The sequence below is a fragment of the Python bivittatus genome, unplaced genomic scaffold, assembly GCF_059951505.1.
Source record: "Python bivittatus isolate LINGU-HERP-01145 unplaced genomic scaffold, Pbiv_v1 ctg000330_np1212, whole genome shotgun sequence".
NCBI lineage: Eukaryota > Metazoa > Chordata > Lepidosauria > Squamata > Pythonidae > Python > Python bivittatus.
In genome coordinates this window covers 42,377,356-42,403,055 of record NW_028277058.1, presented here as the reverse complement: position 1 = coordinate 42,403,055, position 25,700 = coordinate 42,377,356, and the positions used below count along the sequence as shown (strand labels likewise).

Here is a 25,700-nt window from a genome sequence, read left to right as displayed (position 1 = left end):
TTCTGTGCCAGCTGTAGCTTCCAGATACTCTTCAAGGGTAGCCCCACATAAAGCGCATTGCAGTAGCCCAACTGGGAGGTGACCAGGGCATGAGTGACTGTGCGGAAAGCCTCCCAATCGAGGAAGGAGCATAACTGCCGCACAACACAAAGTTGCGCAAAGGACCTTTTATGCTCTGGCTTCTTTAAGATATTGAGACACACAAAAAATTAGGACTGGGGTGGAGATTAATATTAAAATACATTGAAAATTTAGTACTGAAACAAAGAATTGACATGTCGGTGTTAAACTGCCATCATCATAAATGCTATTAAAGCTTGTTGATATATTAACATAGGTGTGTACAATTTAGCTATCTGATTCCTAATTCTTGAGGACTACAGATTTTAATATAACTAATAAAAGAACAATGAGCCTAAATATAAGGGACAGATGAACTGAATGATACAAAAAGGATAAAAAGATTGTTTTATGCTACACAATTTGTTATATAATCTGGGTATGCTATTAATGGCAAACTCAACTATCAAAAACATTAAGTAGCCTGACCAAAATATAAAAATCTACAAAAAAGCTAGAAAGTCAGCTGGGTAAAGGAAGGAAAAAGCAACTACCCCATGAACCCTTCCAAATTAAAGATGAAAACACTGGATTTTCTTTAGCAATTTATGATACTCATAAAGTATCACTGAGATATCATTTTAAGCTGTGGTGAATTGAAAAAGGGGGCTGAGTTGTTACATCTCCAACATTCGAAAATAAATCTATGAGTAATATTTCAAAAATGTTTTAGCCTTACCTGTAGAAGGGCTGTGAACAAATATACCACTATGAAGATGGGGGTCAAAGATGTGTGACCGCTCTTCATTAAATGGATAGTGTACAAAAATATCAAATGCCCAGGAATCACCAAGAGCAGAAGAACTCGAGCTGATTTATTGTTTACTCCTGCAAACAGGAATAAGGAACACTTTTTGTCAGTACGAAGGCTACTGATATTTTCTTTGGCTACTAAGATGACCTTATTAGTTCATTAACTTCTGTGGTTCTGGAAAAGAAATACTGTAACAGGAAATAAAACATAACAAACATAAAAGAAGTCACTGGAGGGAAAAGAAGGTACCGATAATGCTTGGGTACATTTGGTTTAATATATCATAATGCCTGAATCATTATCATGTGCAGCATATTGAAAAACAAGAGAACTGACTTCTTGAAATATCCTGGGCTTAATGATGGAATGACATTTTACCTTCATGAAACAATTCCAGTAAAGGCTTTTCTATGCACACTGCAGAAACTAAGAAATCAATGAATTTTCTTTTTCTGAAAATTCTCTCATTGTGGGACTAAGTGCACTTTCTAACTAATGCTCCTTACTACATTTACTGCTTTTTTTTAAATGACAGTCCTACAACCCTTGAGGGGAAAAAATGCAAACAGGAAGAATGAAATAGAGGCATTTATTCAATGCTTTTTGTTTGAATACTTGCTTCTAATAAAGGTAATGTGCTATATGCAGTACAGTCTGTAGAACTCCAAAAAAAACCTGAAATAAGTCTGCCTATCAATATCTTTAGCCATAGTATTTGCTTAAAGTATTAAAAAAGAGCATCTGGGAGAGAAAAATCAGAATGTAAAGACAAGTCAACATAACATGTACCTGTGCCACAATATGTTCTGCATGGATAACAGCAGCCTTTGGCTTCTTCTGGTAATTCTCCAGGAACACTATGTAAATGTAAGTAAGTAGAAATTCTGCTTGCTTGAATTGCTACCAGATTACCACCAATACCTATATAGAAGAGGCAGGAAAAATACCACTATTTATTAATGATTAGGCAATAAGGTTAAAAAGTAGATTTAATACATTTTCTTGTATCTCCTTACCTACTATATTGTTCCTGCCATACTCAATACATAACATGAATATACACAAACTGTACCTTATTGCTTCGTGACTATTAGCCAATGGCTTATTACTGTTGCCAATGTATTTATTTAATGACAAAAGTATAGTAGGAGCTGCATGGAAGAGGGAAACTATACCAGGGGAATCGGATTAAAAATGCATTGTATTTATAAAACAGATCCTAGTCTAATATGGTAAAAGTAGGGAACTAGTGCAATGTTATGCAGTGAATATGATTGCTGGTCCTGGATATGAAAATCTAACTTGATATGGTGCAAAACGTCTTTGGTGATTTTAACAGCCTCTGCCCATGTCTAACCCATCTTTTCCCCATCTGGTTCCCTTTAGATGTGATACAACTATTGCTGTCATAATCCCCAGACTGTATCAACACATATGGAATGCACATTGTTCAGAAAGGCCTCATCTATCTATAGTTGGCTCTTAAACAATACTTAGCTCTCTGGAGAAATGTATCAATATTAAATATTCTCACCAGGTACTTATTAAGGATATATTAATTACTTCCTCTGCACTGGTTCTACAGTATCAAGAAGCAATACCAAAAACCTTCTCTTCAGTAGCTCACCTGTCCTGCAGGTGTAATTCACTTCCAAGATAATGAGTATGATAATCCCTCAAGAATTCTTTGCTACATTTCAAAGTATAGAAGGAATAAGGGAAGAATGCTTAAAGACTGGCTGTGAAGATTATTTGGGGTTTTTAAAGCCCTTTTGCGATGAAATAAATGCAATACAATAATTGTAGGAGTGCATTCTTTGACAACAATTGGCGAGCAGGTATGCAGCTCATTCCACTAAATTGCACAGAAGGATAAGAAAGAAGTTTGCAACGTAGCTTCATTTAGGGAATAAAAAATGATCAGACTGGTTGGGATTGAAGTTGCATTCAAAGGACCTGGGAGATAAGGAAGATAAGACACAGGGAACAACAAAACAAGGAAGCTGAAGAAAGAATGCAGGCAACAACACATTAAGAAATAAGAATCTAAGGGAAGGTAGATGAAAGGGAAGGAGATTTGAAGAAAAATGAGGAAGGGAGAAGATGTGAATGCACATAAGGGCAATGTTCCAGGTATAAAGAAACAAAAGAGATGGCCGATAGCCAGGATACTAAATAAGGACGTGAAATCTACCACTGGCTTGAAGTTAAGGCAGTTAAGAAAACAACTGATGACACAGACCTAAAGAACAGGTGAAACCAAGAAGGAAACAGGATGGAAGCCTGTGGGCCTACAGACAGGAGCTGATCGGTATAAAAAGTGGACAGGTGGGAAAGAAACCCAACAGAACATAAGGTCTAACTACAGCTCCCCCATATAATCCACATATCTAGAGGGCACTTGGCTGAAAAAAGGCTGATGGAAACCTCAACACTGGGAATTCTGCCATAATGGGCAGTAATACAGAAGTAATGGTAGTACTTTGTGCATAGCATGAAACTATATAAATATTTGGAGGAAGATAGCCACTATGGTATGAATAGTCAGTCTATTCGAAGCCCCTGATGGTTTGCATCATACTGCAGCCTTTCTCAACCTTTTTACCCTAGAGGAACCCTTAAAATAACCCCGGCATAAAAATAACAAAGAATACAAAAGCTCACATTACAATTCACTTCTAATTTACACAATCCATGTTTTGCAATGTTCACAGCAACAGCAACGTGGCAGGTCAGCAGCTGAATCATGGCACCTAAAAATTCCCACCACTATGAGCACTAGAATTGTGCAATGTGCAAAGTAAAAAAAAAAAGCAATGCCCCCCCCCCCCATCACAAGGCTGAAGCACTGAGCTGTAAGTACAAGGCAGCAGACATCTTGCACTGGGGATCCCCAGAGTCAGGCTCCAGTTTCTTATCTCCAGCACCAAGGAAGCAGCATTATGTTTCCCTTTTATTTTACATCTGCTCAGGAGACAAGGAACTAATGCAGTTCACTTGGCTCTATAAAAACTCCATTCTGGAATATATGATTCAGGCCAAGCAATTTGATTCCTAGCGAGGAAAACCTCCTGACCAGACTAAACCAGACTGAAGTCTGCTGACTCAAGAACTTGCCCATTTCTCTGCTTTCAGGGCTGGCTGAAAGGTAAGATGAGGCGTAAGGTAAATATTCTACCTTAGAATGCCATTTGCTGCTAAAACCTATTCTTCCTAGATAGCCCTTTTCTGTTACTACTAGTGCTGTAGCAAAAATCTGGAACGCAATTTCTCAGTTTTCTCCTATGAAAGACACTTGATTTTTCTGTCTTATTCTCAGTGTGCTTAAGAACCTCTGTACAATTTGTTTGGGTGATGTTTTTGAGCTTTATCTTAGCAGATGGTAGAAGATGCTACTGCTGTGATGTTTTCTGATATACAGTTCTGTAGGCTTTCTGGCTACCTACACTTTCCATCTGAAGAAGGCCATGGGAAGGACTCCCTCATGATATCTCCCACTGAGATTTACATTAGTTACAGTGATTAAAGGTGATAAAACTGCTTTTATCTCATGATAAAATGTTTGGAGGAGGCAAGATAAAAGAAAATCACTTTTTTGCATCTGCCCAGATCGTCGTCCACCACACGCCTTCTCAAGCTGTGAGGGTCAACATGACAAATTATTGTCAGAACCAGTTGTTTGCTAATTTAGGTAACACCCCTGAACTCATAAGACTGCATTTAAAAAACTGGAATGTTTCCAGTGTAGTAAGCATAAGCATGACTGTGCGCACAGAGAGAGAGAGAGAGAGACACTGTTGGCCTTTTGGAAGCTCTTAAAACCCTCCGGCTTTGGGGCCAAGGTGTTAATGGAGCCCAATTTGGGTGTTTTGCTCTGTACTGGTTGAGAGCATGATTATTTGTACCTAGTACCTTTTATTGTTCTGTTTATTATGTTCATATGTATGTTTTGGTTTTATCACATGTTAGCCACCCACAATTATTCGATTAAGGTGGGCAGCCATATACATTTGCTAATTCTAACATACTGCTCTGTTTTCTCATTTTGTCTAACAAACTGTACATTAAATATATGTGGAAACTATAGTAAACTTCAAACTATAGTCCCCAGTTTAAGAACGAGTTCCGTTCTTAAGATCTGTCCTAAGTCGAATTTGTATGTAAGCCAGAACAGTATTATTGTATAATACTGTGTAAGCAGTATTGTGTAGTTAGCTCAAACCATTGTGTATTTAACTTGAATATTGCTACAATAGGTTCCGTTCTTAACCATGGGTTGTCTGTAAACCAGGCGTTCTTAACCCAGGGACTACCTGTAGAATTCAGTGCACTGAAATATAATTTCTTAGGCATACATATTGACCACTACAATGTTACAAACAGAGATATTACTATATCTATCTTTTATTCACAGAAATCTTTACACAGACATAAATACAAATATCTAAGAAAATGTTTTAAAATCTATATCTGGGATCTAAACATATAAACTATGAGAGGTTTAAAAGAATATTTTTTATTCTCATCTGTTCTCTGAATGTATATTTATCTTTTCACAACAGAAAACCAGGAACTGTTTTTACTCTAAAATTACAGTGTGACTTTACAGTAGTACATACCCACCCACTTATGTCTCAATTTGGTCTGGAATATTCTTTTATCTAACCAGCATGCACTGAGCCACAGCAATTTTAAGAAATTCCATGTCTGCCTTACCATTGATTACTGGAGTATAAACAACAATCCCAACCAAATTAGGATCAGATACAGTTGTATCCAGAATAAGGCCACCAATACTGAAAAAGAATTTGAAATTTCAGACAGGGCTAGTCAGACTGCAAAAGCTATTTAAATGCTACAAACAATATTGTTGCTTCATAAACAAAACAGAAGTAATTTGGAAGCTATATATGTATGCTACAGATTTTGCTATATGATTTCTAAGACTGAATCTAACACAACCAGGAAATATTCTTAACATATCTATAAAATCTTGAACTATGCTAGTAAGTATGTTCAAACTGAACATACATATTTACATAGCTTTTATTTTAAAATCTATTCTGCCAACAGATTCTAAAATCCAGCAAATGCAATCTAGTAGTTAATTTCACATTTCAGATCAGTATTTAACAACAAATAAAATATTCAATAATTTTAAAAATTAACCCCATTTAAGACTATAGAATCTAAATGGATAAAATGTAAGTTTGTTCTTAATTTTCCTGCAGAAGTCCATTCAAGGTCATATTTACTTTTAAAGCCTTATACATCTTAGACCCAAATAGAAGTATTTCTTTTCACTTCAGCCTAGCTGCACCTTAAAATCTTTCAGGGTGCCTTCCTTTTAGAAAGCTTGTTGTTTATTATAGATGCGTAAATCATTTTGTGGTTGAAACATTCTGATACTGACCAGAATGTATTCTGAACCAGATGTGTTCTAAACGGACCATTCCAGCTGCAAAACAGAGGTTGGAATGATTTTAAGGTAAGGTTGGAACAACCCATTCTGAGATCAAAATAGGTCATTTTGAAGTTAGAACATTTCAATCTCAGTGCTTTTGGAATGCCTCTACAACATATGGTGACACCAAAGCGTCGGAGCTCCCTCCCAAAACCATACATCTGATGCTGACATTACAATTGGTTCAATTTGAGATAAAGAACTCTTTATTGCCTACTGGATTTTATACATCAATGTTGTGGCTTTGGTTTTGTGGTTTTCACAGTTTGTGTACTTCTTGTTCATTCTCTCACTAGTATTGAATAGGATTCTATTTAGAGTGGCATAATTACTTTTCCTCATGATTTTATATACTGCCCTGAAACTTTCTAGATAAAAAACAAATTTACAATATCTTAATTCAATAAATATCATAGGTTAACATTTGGGGGAGCTGAGGACTGATTCTGTTTTTCAAGAGGCAGGCTAGGAATTGCACTCAAAGACATAATTGGGTACAAAACAAAGACATAGTGGAGACAGGACAAAGGTAACGTTGGTTTAACTTACATTTAATTAATATTATTGTTCCTGTAATTAATAATTCTTGTTCTATTGTATTAGAAATTGCAATTTCATGGCAACTTTTGTAGGGCCTTCAGGGCTGCACTGAACACATTTAGATAAACAAATTTATTTGCTGTTGGAGATGTGCCTTCTATACTGAAAAAAATAAGTTTGTGTAATTGTGTATCCTTGTCCAGAATCTTACATTATTTGTCAAGTGCATCATTGATTTACAACACAGCTACAGCTGGATTGGATCCCTTTTAAACATTTTTCAAATGACATTAAGCTACTTACCTGCTAATGATCATTGCAGTGATAACGGGTTCCCACCCAGAATGAAGGACTGTTCTTGTAGCTGGATGCTTAGCAGCAATTATAATCCACATGGGAGTCAGAGCCAAGAAAAAGGCACCAACTAAAGGAGATATATAATAATATTTCTCTAGAATTAAAAGAAAATGTTAGGATTTCTCATAATATTCTGAGGAAATTAGTTACTACAGGTAGTCCTTGACTTACGACCACAATTGGGACCAGAACTTCCATTACTAAGCAATGTGGTTGTTAAGTGAATCATGCCCAATTTTACGAATTTTTTTGCTGCAGTCGTTAAGCCAATCACAGTCATTAAGCAAATCATACGATTAAGTGAATCCAGTTTCCCCCATTGACTTTGCTTTTCAGAAACCCCTTGGGAAGGTTACAAATGGCAATCATGTGATGCTGGGATGCTGCCACAATCATAAATACATGCTGGTTGCCAAGCGCCTGAATTTTGATCATGTGATCACGGGATGTTGCAATGGTCATATGTGCGAGGACTAGTCATAAGTCACTTTCTTCAGTGCCATTGTAATTTTGAATGGTCATTAAACAAATGGTTGTAAGTCGAGGACTACCGGTAGTTTTTAAGAATTAATATCCCTTATTTGTCAGATAGACACTTTTCTTGAATTGCTTCCCTTTTCTAAACAAAATTATTAATTATAATGTATTTGTTATTAATTCAGCTTCATTGCTGACATATATCTCATGATCAGAAATATTATTTTATGCTTGAATAACTATAGACACCATTTGAGACATCTACAACAAACCATTCTTATTTTTTTCCTAATCCTTTTTTTTAACCTTCTCTGACACATAAAGTTAATGCTGCATTGATATTTTAAAACTTTTACGGCTACTTTTACTCTGTGTTATTGTGTACTTTATGGCTTATTTATATTGTATGTTTTCATACTGTTTAAAGTATCCTGTTATCATTTGGATTAACCTACTGTTCTAAGAGTTTGAATTTTAGCATAAACCATGTCAAGATCCTTGAACAGGAAGCAGTATGAAAATCTTTTAAATAATTAAGAATTATCATTATAGAGCTTCTATTCTTTCATCTAGGAATTCAGATCAGTGTTTGTGACTCTCCCCCAAAAACCTGTTTTGTCTTTAGAACTCCCTTGTAGAATTTTTTAAAAACATACAAGCATGATATTCATATGAAATATACTTGGTACAATGCTTTCTGCTGTATCATTTAGCAATGCTAAAATATAATTTGTTCTGGCAATATATGGCACAGCATAAAGAAAGACAAAGTATTCATTTATGGATTCTCAGTTGACTTTCTCCTTCCATCTCTTCACTGCAAAATCTAAATAAATTGCTTCAATAAGAAAGAAATATTGCAGAATAATTTTTGTATTTTAACCAAACTGAAAAGCAAGATGTGCTATGCTCTTTACATAACCTTTGGATCTTCTGCCTATACTTTGAATATCCAAGATGGAAGCCCAAAACTACAAGGAGTCTGTTTCAACTCCTTTCTGATTTTGGGCCCCCATAGACTAATGCAGCTGTCCTCCTACAATATCCAAGATGGAGCGGGCACACATCACAGATGCCCTTTGTATTCCTAGTCCAGAGCATGCTATCTTTCAAATACAATCAAGCCCATTTCTGTAACTGTTTTTTCTAGTATAACAACACAGATGGTGAATTATTTTCTTTTGTTGGTAGGTTCAAGATTTAGTAAGATTCCCCTGCGGAAAGAAACTAAGATAAAAACCAGGAATAACCAGCAGACTACAGTATAGGGCTCTGAATCCAGGTACTGATAGTAGAATTTGCATAATTCCTAGTCTCCTAAAAGGAATACAGGATAGCCCAGGCACTGGAATAAAGATCAAAGTAACTGTGGGGAAAAAAGAGAAGCGCTACAGGAAAAAAAAGAAAGAAAGAAAGAAAGAAAAGATTGTTGAGCAAACAAGTTTACTACATGATCTTACTACCAACTTTCTAAAGTTAATTCTTATTGAAGATTCACAATGCTTATTGATTCTAGAGTTCCTTTGCTATCAACATTAGTTACTATTTCTGTAGTGCATCATAGGATTATCTTAGCAGGTTATAGTATCCAGCCAATTTTATTTAGAGCTGAAAGGGTTGGGCCTAATTAGTACCTAATTAGTATGGAATACTATTAGGGCTGTAATCTAAACTGCAAAGTAGAAAACTTAGGAAAGGTCACACCAAAAGTTTATATCACTGGTTATAACTGACAGTGATAATTGTTTAATTAATTAATTTATTTTTAAAGACATATGTAGCTGGCCATATTGTAACCACCCTGGGTGGTGCACAAAACAGTAAAAACAACATAAATTCCCAAAGTATCAGAATAAAACTCAATAAAAACACAACAGTGCAAAGGAATGCATGATAATTGATATTTAGAGCACTTTTTTCAGGAAATACTGCTTATGCTAAAACAATTAAAAATAAAAATATTAAGTGCATCCTATGGTTATATTTATAGGCTTATATTTCAATCTTAGATGCATTTAATATGATAGTTACTGTCACTGATTTCAATATTAAAACCTCTACAAAAGCTTTCCCAAGATATCCAAACTCCAACCCAACAGTGCCCTCTAGTGTTTCAAAAGGATATTAAAAGAGAAATAGTATAAAAGCAAATAGTAGCTTGCCCTGCCAATATGGTTTTCTCCTTGATAGTTCACTTGGTAGTAACTACCAATGAGGAAACTACACCCTCACCAACTCTGGCAGGGCAAGCTATTGTACAAAAACAGGGAGCAAACCCCACACTCACTAGCGCTGATGATGTTACCTAGTCGGGTAATGGAACGTCTGCAAGCAAACGACCAAGCTCAGAGAGCACCAAGGACTCCACAGATACTTTGAATTGGCAAATTAGTTCTTCTTACAAGAAACTGGAAAGAAAGAGTACTTACCAAGGCAATCATATAAACCCTGACTTATCCAGGCCAAAATGGCAAGCGTGATTAGGTCTCCAAAGCTGGCTGCAATAGGTGTTGCAACATTGTCAGGATTTATGCCAGTCTTCTTAGAGCCAACAATAACACCAACCATTATTATTCCTAGAACCATTTTAAATAGAAAGTGGGTCAATCTTACTTTGTAACTCTATATAAGAAAACTTCAGAAGAGTTCAGAGAAAATGTCCTTTATTTCTAAATTCAGTGATGGGCTATTTTATTACCAACTTTATTATTACTGTGTTTAAAACAATTACACATTATTATGAAAAACTGCTTTATACTAAGTGCTTTAATAATCATTTTAGAGGCAGTGTAGCTGAAACCAAAATTGTTAAAGTTGTTAAACAATGATTCCAGTAACACCATCTGTTACCATCAGTAACAGTAAATCCATCTGCTTTGGATGTATTTGCATAGATGAACTAAATTTAATGCATTGTACATTTAACTGTCAAGGTATTATGTCTCCAATTAACAACCCAAAAATTTATAGTGATACTTGTCAATCAAAGTAACATATAATGTTAACAATGCCATTAAAAAAATGTTGTCTATAGCAAAACCATTACAAAAGAAAATTTAGATTCGTTATAAAGGTACCTCAGAAGAGAACGATTAAGACCACTACATTTACTAGTAACGTACAGAAACACTATTAAATCTGTTATTTTACTCTAATAAGTTCTAAATTTCCGTAACAGAAATAAATTCACATTTTTCCCCAGATATTCTGTTCTTCATTTTTCTTTTTGCTGATATTACGTTGAATTTTAGATTGTACATTCACTCAAGTAGGGACCTGCCATCCATGTGAAAATGATACCCATTATTAGTATTAATTTATTATTGGTGTCCACTCATCAGTGGACTTTGATGATGATACAACAACATTAAAAATAATCAGTCTACTAGCCAAAGAGGAAAATACTTTGGAAGTGCTGGGAGGTTCAGATTAAATTCAGATGTTTCTGTTAATAAAAGTAGAGTTATCTTTGGTAGTTGGGAAGGATTATGGTACATAGCTTCAATGAAAAGGTGGTCAAATAAAAACCAGTGACTATGAATGATTGTAATAAATAAATAAATATAAATTCAAAGTACAATTGAAATTTTTTAATATGTACTTATGGATAGAGCATCAGTCAAGTGAAATTGACCTTGCTATTTCTTTATATTGATGTTAAAATTAATGATGTTTACATTTAAAATATTACAATTTTGTTTTACCCTGTAAAAGTGATGCTATGAAGGCTGTTGCTACACTGCTAGAACACAAGAGAACTGAGTGATCAAGATGATATTTCCCTTCAGGAATCCAGCCCAATATAACTGCTGCCACAGCTGCCAAAAAACCAACTACTGTTGCTTGTACCTACAAAATAACAATAAATATTTAACATGAGAAAAGTATGCTTCTCTATAACACAATAGAGTTTATACACATTTCTGTATAAAATTGATGCTAGTACTCAGGAAATCAAGCAACTATCAATACAGTGAACCCTTGGTTTACTGGATGGAGATTTAATGGACTTCAGATACAATGGACAAGTTGGCAGCATGTGCATTTAACGGACCCATTCCATTGTATCCGGAATAGTCAGGATTATTTTACTATTTCAGTCAATTTCTGTCATTTGGGTTATCACATTTTGATGCAAATGATAAAATGTATGTTGTGATGTAATTGTTGAAAATGATATATTCTCAGTTTTAACAGACATTCAGGAGTAATGGGCTCCACCTTTCCCCTGGATAGTTGGTTTTAAACATAGCATTTATTGTATTGTGGTCAAATATCAGCATTCCTTACATCATCATCATCAAAACTTTATTACGGCCTTTAGGCCAGAGAGCACAATACAATACATCAACCTGTAATTATTATTAATAAAACTTTTTTAAAAAGAATAAAATTACATAAAATACATTATTATAGTAACTGCAATACAGATAGTAGGGGGAATCATGAAAATTTGTGCTAAACTTCAACCATAGGTAGGATGCACACAACAAATCATAGCACAAAATCGGGCAGCCTGGAAAGATATGTCAGGGTCCTGGTCAGATAGAAGCAATGACAGATAGACATTGTGCTCTCTACCAGGGTAGTTCTTTAAAATAGGATAAATATATATCTTCCAAGATTCCCTAAAGAGAGAGAGAAACAAAGGAGCATATGGCTTAGGAATTCCACAGAGCCTTCTCTACATGGGCATAAGCACTGCTGAAAAGGAATGTTTTTATACCGCCCCTACAGAACTGCAGAGGGGAGTGCATCCAACCTGGCCAAGGTGAAAGCCCAACAAAATTTCAGAATTACAATTGAAAAGAGATAAGATGGCACATGGCCACTTGAGAAGAACACATACACTGTAGAGTTGGATACTAGGCTTAAACTGGTATGAAAATCAATATAAAATCCCAGATATGTTGTTTAAAATGACTCCTGGCATTTTCAAAGCCCAATGGACAGAAGCTTTCCAAAGAGAGTCCTCAGGACTGGAGTTTGCTACTAGCTTTTGTTAACCAGGTTGATTTAAAACAATCTCTGAGAACCCATGGAGCCAGACCCACAGGAGAAGAAAATCAATTCCAACCTGAAATTAAGGGGATAGAACCAGGCTCTGACACCCACAGAAACCATACCTGTCTCCAACCATAAAACAACATTCTTGATGCATCTTGGAACTGTAAGAATTGATTTTATAAGTTTAGACTGGACAGCTTCCAAGTTATTAAACTTTGTAAAAATGCAAATTGTAATACCATAAAGAAACTGAGACATGACCTTAGCAGAAAAACCTTGCAAGCTGCAGGAATAAAACGTGTCCCCTTTGAACAGAAGAATCTTAAGGCAGCTGTGGAGCTACATTGGGCCACACCTGCCCAGTAAGAGAAATGTCTGCTCCAAGATAAGGAAGGCTGGAAGTGCACCCCAAGATATGTATAAGTAGGTACCTGCTCTATTAGGGTCCCATTAATTTGCCATTTATGTAATATACTGTTGTGTCGTGCAAACGATAGCACTTTAATTTTTTGATAATTTACTACAAGTTGTTCTTTTAGGTGAAAGGAAGCCGGTATCCTAAATACCCTTCTCATTGCCACCTGGTTTTGATGGAAGCAGCACCATCTGACTCTCAGTGAGGTGTTAGAGTCTAGATAAGAATGTACAATGACATCCTTAGCCTCAGCTATAGATACAGGAGGCCATTCGGGAGAAGTCACAGCTGGGTGGGGGACCACCACTGGATTAATTAATAGAGAGAGATTTTCTGATACTACTACTCCTTGCTTCCAAAATGAAGAGGAACAGCATTGCAATGACTTCTTTTAATGCCCTTACCTGTTTTAAAGCCAGATTACCAATTATTAGATTCCACTTCTCAATTGGTGAATCCATTTTCCCGACATTTACCTATAAAAGGCAATAAAGTACTTTAGCAACTGAAAAATCTTAATGTATTTCCTTATCATTACTTAAAAGAATTGAACACTCAATTTTAGTAATAGGCCCTTCCACTAAGGTCATCAAGTATTTCTCAGCAAGGTGCTAGCTGAATGCTTCTGCGCATGGCAAAGATGGCAACACCTGTCGGTGTGAAAATGTTGGCTGGATGTTTGTGTGCATGGAAGTGCCCTAAGACTAACTGAAGGCAATGAGGATGCATATTTCCTGAGGGATGCGCAAATAAACAGTGTCAGCAAATGTATAGTGGTACACGATGAGTGACTGATCAAAATGAGACCTTGGGGTGGTCCTGGATACCCCAGTACAAATGTCAGCTCAGAATGTGGATGCATGAAAAAAGGCAAAACATCATAATGAGAATCATTAGGAAAAGCACAGACAACAACATTGTAACGTTATCATATATACATCCATGGTGCAAAAAATCAGCTTATTAGTGCAGTTCTGCTTATTGCATTTTAGAAAGTACATTATAGATTTGGATAAGGTAGAGAGATGATAAATTGTGGAGTTCTTGGTGCTCTCTGAGCTGGGCTGTTTGCTTGCAGGCATTTCATTACCTAACTAGGTAACATCATCAGCGCAAGGGAGAGTGGGATTTGCAGCCTGTTCATATATCGTAGCTTGCCCTGCCAGTTTTGGTGGGGGTGTGATTTCCTCCTTGATGGTACCTTGATTAGATGATAAATCACCAAAACAATAAAGAGGCTGGAGCAATATCCTCTAGTAAGGAGAGAAACATTTAGCTTAGTACATACATTGTTTTGTGGAGAAAGACCAGAAGCTGGTGAAACTAAATGCTGGGAAATATAAAATAAAAGGAACCACTTCTTCATCCAACTCGTAATAAACTGGGGAAAGGGCTACAGATATACGGATAGTCACCAACTTAGTTGCCTTTAGAGGTGACTGAGCAATTTCATGAATGGATGATGGATATATATTACATCCCTCAATGGAGCTGGTAAGCCTCTCAATTTTTAGTTATTGGAAAATGGGAACAGGAAGATGCTATTCCCTTTACATTCCTATGACCTTCTGACAGATCACTTGGGCACAGATTGCTGTAGTGGAAAGGCTGATCCAACAAGTTCATTCTTATGTTTTTATATGTGGGATATATATTATCCAAGCTAACCTGTAAAAACTGTTAAAATAGGTATTTTTAAAACTGGTGAAGAACTTTTTTAAACTACAGAAGTATTTAATTGCTTAGTTGTTCACAAAATAATTATGGCTGCTTCTCAACTTCTCAACCTTATGGCAGGCAGATAAGTTAACACAAACTAAAATAGAATCTTAACCATTAATATACAGTACATTTTAGAATACAAACTTAATGAAACAGTCAAACCTATACAGGTAATCCTCGACTTACGACCAGAATTAGGACCAGAACTTCCATCACTAAGCGATGCAGTCGTTAAGTGAGTTGCGTCCAATTTTATGACTTTTTGCCATAGTTGTTAAGTGAATCACATGGGCATTAAGTGAATCTGGTTTGACTTTGCTTGCTGGAAGCCCCCAGGAAGGTTGCAAATGACAATCATGCGACCCTGGATGCTGCAACCATCATAAATACATGCCAGTTTCCAAGCACCCAAAATTTGATCATGTGACTGTGGGGATGCTGCAATGGTCGTAAGCACAAGGACCAGTCTCAAGTCACTTTTTTCAGCTCCATCGTAATAGAATGGTCATTAAATGAATGGTCGTAAGTTGAGGACTACCTGTATATCCACTTTGAAAGAATTCCTTCTGAGAATTTACCCATAGTCCATGCTCGGGGATGGTACAGTTCAGCAATATCTGAATGATACAACATTACCTGCCATTATATTTTACTATTTACTAAAGAGATCTACTACAGGAGGTAGATGTCAGAAGGTTAGACTTCTACAAATATGGCTAGTCTTATGAAACAAGAAATAGTTAATATCAACCCCAAAATATTACCCAAACTTACTGCTGTTGATAGTCGAGATGCCAAAGTCATTTCCAGATTACCCTTCAAACCAAGTAACGCGGGAACCAAGATGAAAACTTCAGTAATGTTTCGGAACACCTCCCAATGCTATTTAACAATAATAAATATTGTTATTTTTTGTTATTTTTGGGACCTACATTGCCCAAGCTAAGCTGTAATGCTGTTAGACTTTTTTTTTAACAACAGAAGTATTTATTTAATGGTTTAGTTGCTCACAAAGTATTATGACTTTTTATTTCTCAAACTGTAACTGGTGGGCAGAAGTTAAAAGAAGTTAAAGTAGAATCTTATGCCACTGATATTCATTTTAGAGTACAAATATAATGAAACAACCAACCTACTGTTACTCCTGTGATGGATTTATACTAACATCATGCACTCCAAAATCACTTGGGTTTGGTAACTGGAATTTAAAGGGGAGCTGGAGCCATTTATTTATACCTTAGTTCTGGGGAGAAATATTTCCTGTTCTGCCTCATCCAGACTCTGGATGAAGGGGGGACCATCTCCCTATTCTAGAACATGTGATTGCAGTGTAACTACCTACCTAGATGGAACTCTTTCACATGGAGAAAAAGCTACATCAAGACTAGAACTGAAACTCAAGTAGAGGGGGAAGAGGAGGTGGAGATTCCAGGAAGGGATCTGGCAGGTTTTATTACAAATTTGTGACAGACACATTTGGTTAATGAGACAAGAAATAAAAGCTTTTTATTGGCAGCATCTCAAAAGACAAAAATGAAAATGAGTAGGCAGGACTCTGTAGCCATTTCCTGCGATACGTTGCATGTTTATGCTACTGCCTTAGAACAACCTGGCATAGATTTGCAATAAGTGCAAGTTTGAAGAAAGAAATTAGAAGACTGGATAATTAGAGCAACAATAGTGGACCCACTTCTGTGGCTACTCTGTTAAAAAGAAAATATGAAGATTTATCAGATCCAAACAAAAAAACAGGCAATACAACAAATACTGAAGGAGGGAGCAATTCTCCACAAGAGACAATCAAGCAAGCCCAGGGTCAAGAGTCACAGCTAGAAGTGACACAGAAAATATTATGTACTTCTGGAATTCAGAAACAGCTTCAGGCCCTTACAAAAGAAATAATTTTGAGCCTTCAGGGAAAGAAAAGGAGACACTGGTGAACAGGACACAAAACAATGATTCCCTAAAGGGCAGAAGAAATTTCTTCTTGGTCCCTGGAAGAAGACAAAGATATGAGTATTCTGGAAGTTAGTGATTCAGCATTAATGAGGAACCAAAACAAATCTGTGTTGCCAAACCTATCAGCTCAAGGAAGTATGCTGTCTACTAGGAATGTCACAGAACAGCTTCCACATTTCACAATTCTGTGATATAACATAGAATAACTATAACTGCAGCTGTTCCTATCCAAGGAAAATCATTTGGTAATACTGTTTGGTACTTGTATTAAAATAGGTGGAGAATTAATAAAAACAATACTGATACTGTTAGTATCTACTATTGCCTGCCCAACCAAGGATAATATGTGGATGATGCTTTCTAAAAGCAAATTGAATATTTTTTTCTAACAGACATGAAATGATGATGAGGGGACTTTAACTTTGCCAAGCATGGTACCTCCAGGAAATTTCTCTTTGTCTTGCTGATAACTTTCTCCTCCAGTGGATGAAGGAAGGCACAATATCAGCTATTCTTGACTTGATATGAACCAACAGAGAAGAACTAATTACAAGTGGGAGCAAGAGGAATATTGCTGGAAAGTGATACTGTAATGCTGGAATTCTTGATTTCATGGGAACCTAAAGCTGAGTGCAGTTACATTGATATCTTGGACTTCTCAAGTTTTAATAAACTCAAAGCAATGAGAATTCTTTGGCAGGGGAAATTAATATGAAAAGAAGCTCAAGATGGGTAAGATTTTCTTTAAAAAAGGGGAGATACTAAAAGCACAGTTGCAAACAACTCCAGTGACACTAAAATATGGAGGAAAGCAGAAGAAGCCAAATATGGCTACACAAAGAGCTTAGTATAGCCATACTAAATTCTGAAAATAAATGAAAGAGAGACAGTTCACCAAAAAAGAGTACAAATAGCCCAGAAGTGTAGTAATGGTGACAGGAAAGCTGAAATTCAGAATTAACCAAGATTGGTGAAGGATGTTAAGAAGAACAGCAAATACTTGTTTGGATATGTGCAGAATTAAAGAGAAAAAAAATCAGTAAATCATCTGCCCAGTGAAGATGGCAAAAGTCAAAGAAAAGGCAGCTCCTTAGACCAAGTGTCTCTAACAAGAGTGTGCTCTACTAAGCAATTGTGCAGAGCAGAATAAATTGCATTCTGGAATACTAAAATAACTTGCTAGTGGCCTGACTGAACTGTTATATATTATCTTTGAGAAAATCTAGTGACAGGTGAAGTGCCAGATGCCTAGAAAAAAGTAAATGTCCCTATTTTAAAAAAGGAGAAAAGGTAACTACAGACCAGCCAGTCCGATATCACTATTTAGGAAAATTGTAGAGCCAACTGGATGATATTGAACTTTATATACCACACTTTAAAATAATTCAGATAAACTGAACAGACTGTTAGACTGCTCGTCAAATCTGAAACAAACTAGGTTTGGAGAAGGACAACAAAGATGATTAAGGAATTAGGAACTAACCCCCATGAAGGCAAACAGCAAATAGGGAATGCTCAGCTTTGCAAAGAAAAGACTGAGGGAAGTTATGATAGCAACTTCAACACCTAACAGGATATCACACATAAGAAGACCCATTCTGCACTGTTATAGATTAAGAGACATGAAATAATGGATTTAAGTTATTGGAAAGCACTTCTGAATATTAGGGAAATATCTAGTAATAAAAACATTTTTACTGTGAAATTATTTATCAAGAAAGGAGATGACTCCTCTTCACAGGGTGGGTTCAAGCAGAGGATAGACAGCCATCTGTCTGGGATGTTTTAGCTTAAATATCTGTACTGAACAAGGATTGGACACAGCAGCCAAAACAGACCCTCCCAATGCTATATTTCTATGAATCTCCCACCCACCCTCTGTACACAATTCTGGATAAGGACACACACAAGTGTAAAATGCCCAGAATCTACCCAAAACATGGAGAGATTCAAAAATCTATACTGCTACTGAAACTGGGGATGTGTGAAAGTAGAAGAGTAGATGGCAGACAAAAACAGATGTGGCCACACTTAAAAAAAAAAAATCACCCCATCCTAGAGATAATTATATAATCATAAATAAATAAAGCACTCCTCATCCTTTGTATTTTAAAAAAAATGCCGGGCGGGGCGGAGCTGGCGTCGCGGCGATACGGCGGGCGATCCTGGGCTCCCAGGATGGCAGCCGATATCTCCTCTCCCAGACGGTCCCGATGGACCTAAGCCGTCCCGTAGAGATGGCGAACGCAAAGGGCGCGTCCCGCGGATCTCAGGGACGCCGCAAGTCCCAGATCGATCCGGGGAGAAGCTCTTGAAGCCGGCGGAGGAGAGGCAGCCAAAAATGGCTGCGAAAGCCGGGACAGCTCCAAAGGAAGATGGAAGAGAAGGGTGTCAACTGGGTGAGATGGACTTTTACTATTCAACTATTCTTAGAGAACACCTTAAGTAACTTAAAGAGATTTTTAAAAGTGAAGAAAAGTGGATTAAGCGGCGAGATTGAACCCTATTAAAAAAAAAAGAAGCGGGAGAAAATTTTTCTTTTCAACTTTCCCTTTTTAGTGGAATTGACAAGATGTTTTTCTTTTAAAAAAAATATATTTTTAACTGGATTGGCTTTCTCTTTTTAATACTCAATAACTCTTTATTTTAAGCCTTTTTTTTTACTAAGATTTCTTTATTGTTATAAGAAATTTATATCTTTTTGACTTTGAAATGGGGAAAGTGGAGTTAAGAGAAAGTAAATGAAAGAAAGTTGCACTGCCATTTAGAGGCGCGACTTAGTGCTTTTTTTTTTCATTGTGACGCACGCTCAAAGACCCTGTGCTTTCTAAAAAGATAGTGGGATGTGCATGTTTATACAGGTGCCATCCGTAACTATAAACAAGAAAGTGGAGTTGAAAGCGACTTTGAAAACATTAAGATGGAAAGTTTGAGCCAGTCACAAGAGCCTTGATTAGTGGCAGTAGCTCTTTTTTCTGCTAGAAGCTCTGCTTTGCTCTCTATTCCCCCCCAGATGGATTTTTTTTTTAAGGCTTAGCCTTTTCCTTCTTTTCCTTTTCTTTTTATTTTCCTTCTTTTTTTTCTCTCTCCTTTTGCTTCTTTTTTCTCTTATTTTTGGCAAGAACAAAGATAAAGAATCCTTTGACTCAATGAAGGTTTATCAAGATAATAGACTATACGAGAAACACAATGCAGAAAAAGATCTTTAAACTATTGAGGATGACTATAAAAAATTGGAAGAAGAGCTGCAGAAATTCTCAAAAAAAAAGAAAAAAGAAAAAAGAAAAAGATATTAAAGCTAAAATGGACTTAATTAAACATAAAACGGGATCATTGGAAAGGAAGAAATAGTACAGAAATCAGAAACATTAAACGGAATTATTGTGAGGCCTATAAACTGAGAATTAAAAAGGGTTAATCAACTGATAAATGAAGAGAGACAGATTTGTTCTTGGCACTGAGGGTGAAAAAGATTATACAAGATTATAATGGAAAATCGTACTAAGAGAATGTACAAAAAGAAGAAGTAAAACAATATTGAAAGAAACTATTGCAGATGTTTAAAGAGAAAATCAGGGGAATACAACAATGATGGAACTGACAGAAGCTTCAAAAGCAGAATGTTCAAAAGGACACTTATTATTGCTTTCTCTTATCCAATAATATAGAAAAAAGGAATGAACAGCCAGATATTTTGGGATATTGAATGAAAAGGGTGAACTCAAAATTATGCAAGCGCTGGAATAAAGTATAAATCTGAGATATATAGTTAAAAATTGTATAACATGTAGTGAAGAATCTGGTTAGAACTGTAACCTGGTTAGAACTGTAATTGATACTGTAACTGATATTGGTTAGAACTGTAACTCTTAAGAACTGGAAAAATTAAAAAGTACCTATGCAGGAGGAAGTTATTGAAAATTATGGAACGTGCAGAGATGAGTTAAACTGAGATTTGAAACTAGAGTAAGAAGATAAGTAATTTTATATGACACGGGATTTGTTTTTATTAATGATTAGATGAGAAAATATAGTAATGTAATAGATTAGGAAATTTTATAATAGAAATTTGATATTAATTATTATATATATACACATATAATAGATAGATGGAGATGTATTACTAATCCTATTGAAAGTTAAAATTTTTTGTAATATATGATTTTATAGATTAGCTATGAATGATTAATAATTGTTAATTGATAAGTATACAAGTATATTTTGAATAGATGATATGAGAATTTAAGATTATGAAAGGGGCACCAACGAGTTTAACTGGTTGACACACGGTATAAAATGGAAGATGCTTTTTTATGCCTTTTTATGTTTTTGTTTGTTCATGTTTGTTTTGTGTTTGTTGTAAAAATAAAAAAAACATTATAAAAAAAAAAAAAAATGCCAACTGTCACAATTAAATCCATCAAGAAGTATCTTTGAGTTTTCCTGAATGGACAGCTCTTAGTTCTACCAGTTGAACTGGGTGGATCCTTAAATCACAGTAATAAACTTGTGAGAAGACAGGTCTTTTCCTACCATCACCCTATGTGCCCTTAAACTCCAGAGATTTTGAATGCAGTGTCAATTGCTTAACCAAAAAAAATGGAAAATGGGATTCTGCCCAGTGTACTGCTATTCCATAGATTTCTTTTTCTTCTGGAGAGAAAAAAGCAGAAATTGTAGGGAACCATGGAAAAGTTAGAAACACAATATCTAAAAGCCTAGTCTGGAAGCATCCCTCATGTTTACCGTACTATATTATAAGCAAATACCCACCTGAACAACATCTAGAACCATCCCAGCAGACACTGTTCCAAATCCTGCTAGCAAGAATGGTACAAGTATCTGTAATGCCATAATGCTACTAGATTCCTTGGGCTGTTTTCTATTTCCTTCCACAATGGGAGTGACTTCATCACTGTCGCTAGATAAATTGTTGTCCTGCAGCATAGCATCCATTTCTGATGTGTCAGTTCCATCTGAATAATTGTAACTTGCAAAGTTGTCATACTTTGGGCTACAGCTTGACGAATTATGTCCATTACTCCCATGATAAGCTGATTCTGAAAAGTGATGATAATCCATGGGTTGATCAGTCCTAACACTGAAACTATGTCCTGATGGCTGCAATCCATCTTGCCAGAGACCATTTATTTTCTTATGTCTCTCTTCTTGGGTTTTGTGATAAACAATTGGAACCATACTCAACAGCAAGTTCAAGAATTTGTCAGACTGAATTTTATTCAGATTTATAGTCCAATTTACAAACCCTTCCCCATGACAGGCTTTACCATTTCTTTTCTTGCTGACAGATCTTCCTTTACAATTAGTCATACTGTTTTGGAAATATTGTTTTGATAATCACTTCAGCTCTCAATAAATTTTAGAGTTATACAAGAAATTTGATCTGGTATTTAGTGGACTGCTTTTTTAATCTATTATTTGGAAAGTTTTCTTTTCACCACTTTTTGGTCTTGAGCAATTCCATAACCCAACTTGGATCTGAAAAACAACATAGTAAAAAAAAATTAATTTTTCTACTTCCCAAACTTGATAGTTTCTTTTGAGTGGTTTATAATATTCTTTGCATTCTAACAATGCAATTGCATCCTTGAGTTATATCACTGCTAAACCCCCTACACTACATAATGGTATAATTTCAGAGAATATATGTCACTCAGGGTTGAACTGTAGAGTCCTTGGTGCTCTCTGAGCTTGGTTGTTTGCTTGCAGACATTTTATTACCCAACTAGGTAATATCATCAGTGCTAGTGAGTTTTCTCCCTGTTTATATACAGTAGTTTGCTCTGTCAGTGTTAGTGGGGGGTATGGTTTTCTCCTTGGTAGTTCCTTTATTAGGACATTGCTTTCTACTTGATTGCTTGTCTGGTGTTAATACCTGCTTATCTGAGTGTTGGCTGCTGGAGAGAATGTGTTCTCTTCTTTTTGTTTCCTTCTTAGTTTTTTTATTGTCTCTTTTGAATGGTGTAAATGTGGTTTATCTCTATGTGTCTATTGATGGCTTATTTCTCTGAATGCCAAGCTTCCAAGAATTCCCTAGCATTTTTGGATTTAGCTTGATCTAAGATGCTCACAATTTCCTAGTTGAAACTATGGTTGAGTTTGTCCATGTGTTGTGAGATTAAGGAGTTTTCATCGTGTCTTCTCACTGCCAGCTGGTGTTCATGGTGGCATGTGACTTTTAATTTTATTACTGATTGTGATTAAAGAAGTCAATAGATAAGAAAAATAACCAAGGAGGGACCAAATATTTCTTTTGTTTTCTTTGAAGGCTTTCCAACTTCACTTTAGCAATTTAAATGGTAATACCTTTTTCACAGCATTCTTTGCATTGTTAATGAAAAACTAAAAGTTATTGGCTGAAGAACTTTTGTTAATGCTTAATACATTTTATAAACTGAATTATGCAGTCGGAACTAAGCAATGTTTAATTAATCGGAGATCAGGCAACCATATATAGGATATAATTACTCCTCATAAACTTAATTGTGTTACCTTATAAATGTTTTTTTAACGCCTATTTTTAAGATATGAACAGAAAAAGGTGGCATAATTATGATGCCATGGTAGGGTGTTATTATGTTAAATTCCAGTATTTGAAATTGATTGCTATGCAAGTCAAAACATTATTACTAAAATACACAAATGAAAGAAGCAGTTAAAAGTCTTTTTATACATCTACGGATTTATTTGAGAAACAAAGAACACAATACCATCTTCAATATGCTTGCTACATATAATGAGGAAGATAATCCTTTTGCATCATTCATAGTTTTGGAGTAAAATTGTTTTCTTGGAGCCAAACAGCTTGTATTGTAATTAAAAAATAATTCTGTATTTGCAGAAATTGTCTTTAATTATATACAAACTTACATAATGTTAGAGATGTGTCCTATAATATCGCACTGATTTACTAATGCTGACTTCTAAACAAATTTCCTAAGAACTTCTATAAAATAAACTATGACTAATAACAGAAGAATGTAAATTTGCAGAAATATTTTAAAAACTATATCAACTGGGCAAAAAGAGTATACAAACATTTAAGTTCCTTGGGACTCATAATCAGCCCAGGCAGTTAAAAAAAAAAAAAAAAGAATGGGGGAAGAAGCAATAAAAGAACAAATATTAGGCAACATTTGTGGCCATGAGATTTGTAGTTTAGACTTGCCCTCCCAGGGTTTAGGGGCTTTTGACACATCCAATGTTTTTTATCATTTCTGAGTGCACTATATTTCACCTTACTTAATTCCTGCCAGGTCTTTATGATTAGTAATCTTGTTAATTCTTCACTCTTCCTGCCAAATTGGATTACTGATAATTACATTGTCTGCATTAAGTATGCCTCATGGCTCAGACCTTAAACTATTTTGATAAATCAGATTAACAGTCTGTTCATGCAGTTACTAGATTAGCAAATAAGTACATCCTATGAGCATAATGGTGTCTAGTTTTGTCTAGTGTTTTATAGAAAATTCATAATGTCAGGCTTTTCAGCAAAACTACTTGCTAAAATATTCAGGAATGGACAGACCTATCTGTAAAGGAAATAATCTTGCTTTGATTTACTAAATTACTTCTTGTTCTTTACAGTACATTTTATTTTACAGTAGTAGCTTTTCATTATTTGATGATAAAGTTAATTACACAGCAAATTAAATCATGGAGGAATGGGTGGGCAGAATAAAACTGAGTCTGCACGTTGATCTAAAGAACTGCACCATTTTATGAACAGAGATACTGACCATGTGATTTCCACCTAGCAAGTTTATATTACCAATATGTAAGTTGAATATATCTGCTTAATAGCTCTACATATTAAACATAATCCTCCTTTCTTTCCAGATGTTCATGAACTTCAGCTCCTTGCTCATGTTGGCCAATGTGGAATGCTAGAATTTAGACAGCAATATTTGAAGGGCCTCTGCTCTAAAAAGATCAATTCAAATGTCAGATCAAACCATAGTTCTGAATCCAATCCATTGCTGACATTTTAAACTGCACAAATAAATCGTGGGATGGAATGAATAGTCCACTTATACTTCCCATCTACTGAACAAATCATGCTGACTATTATAGGTTTCCAGTGTATTCACTATGTAAATTTTGATGCAGCAGCAGCCCTGGGGAGGAACAAAAACAGTATCTATGGCTTGTAAAATCAGCTATTTTCGCACTAAACACAGTTAAGGTTGCTTTAAACATGGCTTCTTATTCTAGTTTACCAGACAACAGGAAACTACAGTTTGTCAAGACACTATACCAAAACACAGTTATGTATCAGCAGGTTTGGGGAAGCTCCAACATCTGCAGAACAGCATATTCAGTACAAAATCCTAAAGTGGAATTCCCTGAACCATGCACACGGTACTAAGCATTTCAGCTTACAGGGGAAATAGAAACTAAGATAAGGGATGAAACACAATATTCTGTTAAGAGAGCAAGAACCCTGAACAAAAGCACTGGTAAAAACCAAAAGTGTTCAACCCACACCTGACAATAACCAATACCCAAAACTTTATCCAGGTTTTGTTTTCTTTAATGTTCTGACAGCTCATGGCAAATAAGCTGTCTGAGGTATTTGCCTCAAGCAGAAGTTGTTTTCACAGGTCTTCACAAGCATTTTAAATGCAGGTTGGGCCTGGTAAACATTTTGGCAGAGGCAAATAAAAAAAATACCACAACTAAGGCCACTTATGCCCATTATTTCAGCTTATTGTTTAAAGCAGGTTTGGAAGCCATCTTTCATCAATGGAAGTTTGCTCCTTAGAGAAAGTATCTTGGGATCTGCATACTAGTCATAACCAGGACCACAGCCTCCAATACTCATCCTTTTTCTCTTTTTAGATCTAGGTCTTCTTTCCAAA

At 35.7% G+C, this 25,700-nt stretch overlaps 1 protein-coding gene across 4 annotated transcripts in view; it reads right to left on the bottom strand.

The window, feature by feature from the left end:
- Positions 1–25,700, bottom strand: part of SLC41A2 (solute carrier family 41 member 2) — a 45,907-nt gene that overhangs the window by 13,493 nt on the left and 6,714 nt on the right. For 3 of the 4 annotated variants that reach the window (XM_025164173.2, XM_007424355.4, XM_025164174.2), the window contains 9 exons: positions 21,589–22,314; positions 15,631–15,738; positions 13,539–13,610; positions 11,417–11,561; positions 10,142–10,288; positions 7,182–7,329; positions 5,591–5,670; positions 1,664–1,795; positions 800–948 (listed from right to left, as the gene is read on the bottom strand). In XM_025164173.2, the coding sequence (XP_025019941.1) occupies positions 800–948; positions 1,664–1,795; positions 5,591–5,670; positions 7,182–7,329; positions 10,142–10,288; positions 11,417–11,561; positions 13,539–13,610; positions 15,631–15,738; positions 21,589–22,146 (1,539 nt within the window). In that variant the 5' untranslated portion in view covers positions 22,147–22,314. The remainder of the gene's footprint in view (positions 1–799; positions 949–1,663; positions 1,796–5,590; positions 5,671–7,181; positions 7,330–10,141; positions 10,289–11,416; positions 11,562–13,538; positions 13,611–15,630; positions 15,739–21,588; positions 22,315–25,700) is intronic. The other variant, XM_007424358.4, reaches the window with a different exon arrangement.